Source organism: Odontomachus brunneus, unplaced genomic scaffold (assembly GCF_010583005.1).
Source record: "Odontomachus brunneus isolate Ranch 3 - 2012 unplaced genomic scaffold, Obru_v1 Obru_scaffold_003, whole genome shotgun sequence".
Lineage (NCBI taxonomy): Eukaryota > Metazoa > Arthropoda > Insecta > Hymenoptera > Formicidae > Odontomachus > Odontomachus brunneus.
This window is the reverse complement of record NW_022639453.1, coordinates 3,054,086-3,063,405: the sequence shown is the minus strand read 5'-3', so window position 1 is coordinate 3,063,405 and position 9,320 is coordinate 3,054,086. Positions and strand designations below refer to the sequence as shown.

Genomic DNA, 9,320 nt, shown 5'->3' with positions numbered 1-9,320 from the left:
TTGAAACATACATTGCGTCTATAGATGAATATTTTTTGAAGTTGCATATTTCTTTATTCACTAAGTAATGCGACCCGAATTTTTACACTACTCATATTCCAATGTTTCATTATTCGTTGCGACGATAAGTACACAAATTTGTTAAGTTTAGTTTATAATCTACTATGATGCCAGGAGAGTATGAGCATTTAATTTTAGAAGTGAAATTATATTAATCACTTTGGGGTACTTTTATTTATCCAACACATGTATATTCCTCACGTGAAAGAAATTTTATTATAAAAAGATGTAATATTAAAATGATAGCCGACGCGAAAATTTGGTTAACGTTTTCCGTTTGTCTGCATTTTGATTATTTCCTAGCTGCTATTATTTCATAAATGAGGAAATACGCCATTTTTTAAACTTGGTACTAAGATATTAAGCTAGTCCGCGCGTAAACGTACATTGATTTCCTATTTTGTGCGTGCATGGAAAAAACATCTCAGTTCGTGTTACCGAATAAAAGCCAAACAAAATCTCATAACTTAGAAAAGATATTTCTATTATTGCGATCGTAAACGTTCATCTGATCATTTAGTTGCTGTAAAACTCTGTTAAAATCACAAAGATCAATCGATTAAACAGAAACTTCCTACAAGAATTTTTCTGTTTTTATGATCGATTTTTCATCTATGTGTGCATGTGTGTGTGTCTCCAGATAACAGAAGATCAGTTACACGAACAGAATATTTTTTTTCCGCATGACCATTTATGCAGTGGAAATGCCGCCAGAGTTGAGCATTTTCTGAATGAATTTTCATTGAAATAAAGACTCGTATTTTTATTTAAATTTTTATTTAAATGAAAATTCGAATAAAATTTTATTCAAATAAATTTTCAATTGAAATAGATGCAAGAGAAAAATAATGCTTGCCCAACTCTGTAGACCGCAAAACTCTCTTGTACATGTCGGATACAATAAAGTATATATTCGGTTAAGTGTGCTTATTCAGGGGATAATACATTTAACTTCTAGCTTTTTATCTTTATTTTCGTTTTTTGATACGTACAATATATCGAACAAATCCGAATATATGTATATATTTATATATGTGTTTGTAATGGAAAAAGTTTTGTTTATAATTCTTCAAAAAAACTACGCTATGTATATACGAATTGATTGATGTTCGGGAAAATATTAATTGGAGCATGAAATGTGTCCTATATACAGATTATATATTTGGTGTGCAAGTCAAAGTATCACTGTTACACCATGTGTAACCAACGTTACCAAAAGTTTTACAAACGATATCTAATCGCAAAGTCTTCGTCGTAACACTGTGAACATCAAATAGTTGTTACTATTATAGAACGATTTTTCTTTTTTCTTTCTTGTTTTATGCGCACTATCGCGCATATAGTAGTAAGTACAAATACAATTTCCTTTCTTTCGTTTTTTCGGGAATATAATCGTGTTGCAATTATGTGTGCAATTGTCACGTACAAGGTAAGCCGGCGAATTGTCTCCTGCGGGATTAAATCACATTTTGTTTTAGGCCAGTTTCTAGAATCGCGCACAATATTGTACCGTTCGATCTCAGAGATATCATCGAAATCGTGATTATGTATTGAGATACAATGGAGTCTTTAATTACAAGTATAATTAATGATGTACGTGACAAACGATCGTATGAATCACGGTTTCTTGGCGTAACTTGTCGCAATATCGCGGAAAGACTCGGAAAGAGACAGTTCGCCGCTTCCCTTTAAATCGAATACCGTATTAATAAATAGAGATCACATTTTTCTACACGAGCCATCTATACGAGAGTATCCAGCAAGTCTTGGCCGGACGGGAGGAATTGCTGTTGAGCAACGGATGAATATTCCATATCGATCGGTTTGGTGTCGTCGTAGAGCGCTGGGGCCTCACATAGAATCGCGAAAGTACCGGCGACGGAGGCTATCGAGAAGATCCATAGGAAAAGCCGATCGAGGACCATCGCAACAAATCCCCAATCTTGATCTTCCTGCCATGACACAATAAGTAACATAGTAACATACCTAATATGTCCAGGGTGTCCGAAACCTTTTTTGACACAATTCGTACGAAAGTAGAACGGATTAAACGGAACAGAAAAGTCAAATACCATTTTGCGAAATTTGCAATAATTTTCAAGTAATTAATTATTTTGTCTGAGCAAATTAGCGCTCGGGCCGGCGTGAGACCATGATACATGCGAATCGCGGCTCACTGCGTCCCTCCGCCCATAGCTACGCTGTATCTTGTAGCCATAGTTATCATAGTTACGTATAAGTATATATATATATATATATATATATTTTATATATATATATACAGGGTGTCTCACACTCTCCTCCGGGTATTTTATGGGGACGTAGAACAAGTTGAGATGAACATAAAAGTCCTATATCGTTTTGCGATATTCGCAATAATTATCGAGATATTAATTGTAGAAAATTTGTGAATGATCATGCAGGATATGGTAAATGAGTTATAATAGCGACGACTGCCGTCGTGTACTTATACTTTAGGTCAAATTGAACAAAAAAGTCCTCTACCATTTTCCAAATAATCACAGATTTTTAATTATTAATTAAAGAAGATTATTGCACGATTTTGCGTGATAATGCACTCATCTTTTTTAATTAATAATTAAAAATCTATGTGATTATTTACTAAATGGTAGAGGACTTTTTTGTTCAATTTGACCTAAAGTATAAATACACGACGGCAGTCGTCGCTATAACTCATTTACCATATCCTGCATGATCATTCACAAATTTTTTATAATTAATATCTCGATAATTATTGCGAATATCGTAAAACGGTATAGGACTTTTGTGTTCACATCAACCCATTCTACGTCCCCACTAAATGCCCGGAGGAGAGTGTGAGACACCCTATATATATATATATATATATATATATATATATTTGTAAAATATCTCGAGAAACATTTACTTTTCGATGATTTTATTGTAATACTTCCATAGACTGAATGACCAGAGGAATTGATTTATGACGAAAAAATATATGATTTTAAAATAAAAAATTAAAAAGTTAAAGTTGAGCTTGATAGGGATTTTCAACGTCATTCTAAGGTCAAATAAAATGTTACTGTCTTTTTCACTCTCAATATCCTATAACTCCTTTTCATATCTTTTTTAATTTTTTAGTTATCAAGCTGTAAGGAGTGGGCCATCTTGAGTGTACATATATAAATGATTTTTAGTAAAATAAACTTTACTGATAATCTATTCCTTTACTATTAAAAAATATAGTAAAAGTAAAAAGAATTATCATGAAAAAGATTAATTTCTTTCTGTTTTTATTTGTAATGTTTTATTTTTAATATCTAATTCCAACATTTTTGGCTGTATATATATTTTTTAGAGGTCGCACTTGCTGTTTATTCCTTTCTGCGTTTTTGTTATATTTGCATTGTTAGAAAGCGTAAGGATGCTCTTACCGCATTGAATTGATCTTGACGTTGAATATGATGTTGAATAAACATAACGTTATGTAATGCCTTTTCCAATTCAAATGGATATTTCTTTCGTGGTGTCACGTCGCTCATAGACTCATCCAGACCGGACATAACCGTTTGAAGCCCATTGTATCCTAAACTGCCCACCAGAAATCGATTGTGGGTCGTCCTGTGTAAACCATTGCAACCTAAAATGCCAATAATTATTATACGACCATGGTCGCTTCGATTCGTAATTTGTGACGAGACGCGAAGAAAATATATTTTATGACGTCGAACATTGAAAAAGGAGGAAAGAGTACACTGAGAGAAAAGTATCTAAAAAATATTAATTCGAAAAGTATTAATTCCAATTTTTTATTAAAATTCTTTTTTTTAAAAAAAATAAACAATTGTTTTTGTGAAAGACTACAGTTTTAAAGAAACGTATATTTTTTCTCATTAAAAAAAATATTTTTTAGTATATAAATATATATCTATATTAATACAAATAAATATGTTATTAACATCCATCGAACAACTATTTTTTTAAATATTTCTTTCTGTCAGAATAACATATTAAAAGAATACTATACTTGAAAACTTTACCGACAAAATATTGACATTTTCCTGTGAAGTTTGTCATATTGTTTGCGCAAAATAATAATTACTTTTACAATGAAAGTACATGCAGAAATAAATTGGAGCATTGTCGAATATGTGATGAAAACGATAAAATATTTTTAAAAATATCAAGTGTGTTTACTATTGTCAGAAAAATTTTGGAAACCATATATTTACAACTGAATTTACTATTACAACTGAACTTAGAAGTTTAGAAATGTTTTCGATTAAATATGGTAAAGCAAAGCTGCATACATTTATATAAGTTCTATATTTATATTTTGTCTCTCTCTCTCTCTCTCTCTCTCTCTCTCTCTCTCTCTCTTTCTCTTTTTCACAACAGTTTGAATACTTCTTTCATGCAGTTTAGAACACAATCAGTAATTCGATGAGAAAGATTTAATTTCTGAGAGTTCATCAAATTCCCCTTTTCTTGTTGGACTATCAGTTTCTTACCAAAATGTATCGAAAAAAGTGTTCAAACCATTTTAAAACAAACTGTACGAAAAAGCTAACATAAAAAGTGTTCATATTTATTTAACGTGACATTTTGATGATCGCCTCTACTGGCATTTTTTTCATTATCCACTTTAGCATCCTCTTTAGGAAATGTATATATTCTTATTTGAAAACATATTTTTTTCAACATAAAAATATATATTAATATGAATAAATATGTTATTAATATCCACCGTGCGAATAAATACCAAATAAACATATCGAAGAACACATATATACTTAAATATTGAATATAAGAAATGAAAACAATATCGTTATAAAAAAAACGTTATACCATCGATTCGTTGATGGCGGGCAGAATCCGGCGAGGATACGATCGAGGACGATCGCGCAGCCGCGGCGACCGCATCACTGAACTTGTCCCGCTTGCCCGATTTTCCTCGTCCATGTATCTTGCGCGCGGCGAGATCATTGAGAAGATCGTCGGGCACTCTCATCAAGAGTAGCTTCGGCAATTTTCTGATGAAGATAGTTCTCACCCACGGTGCCATCTTATGAGTGCTCGGTTTACGGTAATGCACGTTCAATATAATAATCGTTATCACGACCGACAATCCGACGAGAATCATCGTGAAAAGCAGATACTTGCCGAGTAATGGTAAAGCCAACGAGGTGGATGGTATAATCTCGGATATCAGCAAGAAAAACATCGTCTGCGACAGCAAAATGTTGATGCAAAGTGCGATCTTCTCGCCGGAATCGGCAGGCAAGTAGAACGCGAGCACCGACAAGTACGAGATGCTCACGCACGGGACTATGAGATTTACTGTATAGAATAACGTTTTACGGCGCAGCGTTATGTTGAAGAAGATATCGGGATATGGCTCGTGGCAGCACGGATAGTACTTCGTGTGCCGTTCCGCCGGAACGCCTAATATATCCCATTCTACGCTTGGATAATATTCCCGCAGGTCGATGCCCACCTCGACCTTGTCGCCCACATTTTGATTAATGTGCTTCAAGTCGATCTGGAGGAATACATTTCGCGGGTCAGTATAGCTGCCGCGTTCAGAATCTATCAACGTTACATCTCATTACAGGGCGCGTGAAGTTAAAGAGAGAACTCAAGAGCTACCGAAGTCTAAACAACGGGCTCAATAACTCTCAATAACTCGGCTCGTGATAATCGACTGTCACTCACTTGAAAGCCATCGTACGTCCATGAACCGAATTTCATGAAACAAGTCTGTTGATCGAAGGGGAAGTACCTAACGTCTATCTCACAGGATGACTTGAAAATCGCCGGCGGAGTCCAGAGAACCTTGCCGGTGTAATGCAAGATAGCCTTAGTCATCGTGGTCACACCATACTCTCCATCCGCGCTAAAAATATACACAAGCTCGTTACCTCGAGAAAGATGGAGAGAACTCACGCGCTCATGAAAAATCTTCCACCCGAACATAATATACATCGTGCAATCCCCGAGTGAGAAAAGGGAAAATCAATAACCCAAAGAATGCATTTTGCACGGCACATCATGCGCTCGCGATATGTAGCACATGCTCTTTTTTACTTTTTTTTTTCAACGCGCGATAATAACGACGAAGTAGATATTCGCACAGCATCACGTACTTGTTATAAAGAACAATGTCGGGCAACCATATATGCTCGCTAGGCACGTACAGTTCGGTGACACCCCCATATTCCAAGGGTTCCCACTGAAACTTATGGTCCTGCCATTCCTGAAATTATTAATTTCATTTAGGTCACATCCCTCTTGACTTGCGCGATATCTCCATAGCGACTGAAGCCTGCTCAAACATTCCCGTTTAATCTGACACTTACGTGCTCTAACCAGACGTTTGTGGTAAGAATTTGGTCTTTTAGATTCTGCAAATGACGTACAGAATTTATTAGAGAGAAGAACAGAGTTATAGAGTACGCGGCAAGCTACGCGTACCCGATCTACGTGAGAGACGCACGTAAACTTATTAACGCATAAAAGAACGCTCATGAAATCGTTTCTCAAAGCTCAAACGCAATAGACCGGTAACAAGTTTTCTTTTGTAGCGATTACACCGTTATCACAGCTCATTTCACGTAACGAGAAATGAAAATGAGAAAACTGGTCTTTTGCGTTTGAGTTTTGAGAAACAAGAAATCTCGTAACCGTTCTTCTATGTCTTAAGATAGTTGTATCATAAGATAAATTTTGCGGGACTTTATTGAAACTCACACTATATATACACTAAAATATTATCAAACTGCTCGTTCAATTAGAAGCAGATCGATCATTCGAAAGCTAAAATATTTGCAACTAAAATTGACATTTTGTGCGCGTATTCTTTAAGATCAACATGCTATTTTTAATATATGTTAAACTATATTTAAGTTTGTGTGTGTAATGAAAAACTACTATAATATTAAAGAGTGATATATAGATATAATTAATATACAGATATTATATACTATAAAGTATATAGTATATACTTTATACTATATAGTATAAAGTTCAGAGTTACTGACTGTTTTGTTTAGAAAGTACAGGAATAAATAGTTTATATAACATTCATAGTAATACTCAAAATATATATATTTAAACACTTATATTATTATCACTTTTTATCATCTGTGCATCTCTATTAAATCAACTCGTGCATAAGTGAAGCACTAAATAATAACAGGTGCATAAATAAAGACATAAATAAATGAAAACAAACATATTTTTATATTTTTAAATTATGCATTATATATTTATCCCATCTTTGTTTAAAATTAACATTTAGTAGTTAAATAATGAAAGAAATATATAAAAACGTAATTTTGTTTGATAAGTAGTAAATTTACAAGTGGATCCTTGACGCGCTATTTTGGACATACAACATTTTGAGGGCCTATTTTTTAATAGTAGTTTAAACTTAGATTTAAATTTAAACTCTGTTTTAACAACATGTTTGATGCGTTTGAACAGAGTTTAAATTTTAATCTAAGATTGTGAATTGCTATTAATTGCTAAAATCGACTCTTAGCGCTAAAACGCGACTTTCAAGGAATTATAGAGTCATACTTTATGAGAATACGTAACACTACGTACGAGATCTATCAGTTGCGAGAGACGTAGTCCTAGTTTCACCACGACGGTGTCCGTATTGTTGGATACAGGTCGGATTAGTCGATTGTAATTTGAGAGGAGATCATCGTAAAGCCTTTTAGCGTCCGGATTGCTATTGCAAATCCCCGCCGTAAGGAGCAGGATAATTAGAACAGATATCATTTCTTCTGGCCGTTGTGCGATTAAGCAGCAGTCATCAAAAGCATCCTGCACAGAAACATCGTTAAATCAACACGCAGCCGCTCAATTGTGTGACTCGCCACGATAGTCGGATTTGCTCCTTGAGAAATAAACGAAACGTTAAATAGATATTTTTGCGATTTACTCAACTGTCATTTATTCTTCTTCCTCTTTCTCTGTTTCTCTCTCTATTGTCAACCAGACTTTCAATTTAATCTAACTGATGCTTATAACGCTATGCCGATAGCTTAACTGAGCTTTGCGAGTTGTTAGTTGTAGAATTATGAACCTGTTGCATTAAGTGGCCGTCTGCTCATATTAATTTTTATGTAAAGCGTAGATTATGAAATTTTCACATAAAAAACAATTTATTTGCCAAAGTGAGTAAAATATGCGAGCTTATATGCGAGCAGCAAACTTAAGGTCGTAATTATTTTTGTCCGAATATATCTGCGATCATCTTCTACTCTTACTCTCTTAATTGTATCGATAACATAATTCATATAACGCCACGGATCTTACATTAATATTTATCACGAAAAATTCAGACACTTCGTGGATACATTTGCAGCATCATCGTAAACTAAGAGATATTTGATTTCAAAATAATCACCACGACTTCTCGACAAATATTTAACAGCTCTTGATATTCTTTGCAATTCCTCAATATGTCATTTCTCAATATATCATCTTATTAGCTCCATATCGATCACTCGCTGATGTTAATCCGTTATCTACATGTGTCAAGAATAAACGATAAGTGTGTTTGAAAACAAAATTTATTCCGCCTATTGTCCAATACGACTAGCAGGTCGGAAGATTTGATTCGTGATCAAAACCTGGTATGTGTGTACATGTGTCGAGCATGTAAATCTAAATAATCGCGGCATACTTGCACTTCGCTCACTGCTCAGTTCCCTCGTACTCTGGAAATGCGGCGCCTACCCTGTGTCCTTCTTGTACATCATAATCCGCTGCGTTACGTTCGAAATGCGACGCGCGCTTATCAGTCGACAATACGGACAGGCTCCGAGCTGGCTCTCATTACTCGCGCGGGTCGCTTCGCTCGCGAAATGCCGGAAGAACGTCGAACAGAAATGACATTGTGTACAGCCACTGGACCACTGGATGCTGGTGCGTGTGTCTCGAATTCACAGGATCAATATACTATTGCGCATGTACCAGCGTGGCCGACTTCGCCTCTGCGCGCTGCGAATGCACCTGTGACGCGCAAGCTCCGGCTGGGTGAAGCTTCGCGTAGTGGAAAAAGACACGCGCACGTCAGCCGGGTTCACGGCGGTTTCGTCGCCTTCCTGGAAGTACTACGCCCTTTCCCAATGATTTTCACAGCTTTTCCCGACATTCCTGTTGGTCTCTGCTATTTTTCGACCATTTGATAGGGGCCTAATAAGGAGGAGACTGGCAATAGGTATGGAAAATTACAATTAGAGAAGCGATAATCAGTAATTTCG

At 35.4% G+C, this 9,320-nt stretch overlaps 1 protein-coding gene across 4 annotated transcripts; it reads right to left on the bottom strand.

Moving 5' to 3' along the window:
* Window positions 1-990: 990 nt before the first annotated feature.
* On the bottom strand, window positions 991-8,999 carry LOC116843719 (acetylcholine receptor subunit alpha-L1). Of its 4 annotated transcripts, none has more exons than XM_032814407.1 (8): window positions 8,741-8,999; window positions 7,651-7,875; window positions 6,402-6,446; window positions 6,189-6,298; window positions 5,758-5,938; window positions 4,891-5,584; window positions 3,477-3,682; window positions 991-2,012 (listed from the first exon to the last, which is right to left on the bottom strand). In XM_032814407.1, the coding sequence occupies exons 2-8, from the start codon at window positions 7,828-7,830 to the stop codon at window positions 1,803-1,805; spliced, it is 1,626 nt and encodes a 541-aa protein (XP_032670298.1). In that variant the 5' UTR covers window positions 7,831-7,875; window positions 8,741-8,999; the 3' UTR covers window positions 991-1,802. The 4 variants fall into 4 exon arrangements, with proteins under 4 accessions (XP_032670298.1, XP_032670308.1, XP_032670318.1 ...); XM_032814417.1 differs by having other exon boundaries at window positions 8,745-8,999; XM_032814427.1 differs by having other exon boundaries at window positions 8,794-8,999.
* Between the last annotated feature and the right edge of the window lie 321 nt (window positions 9,000-9,320).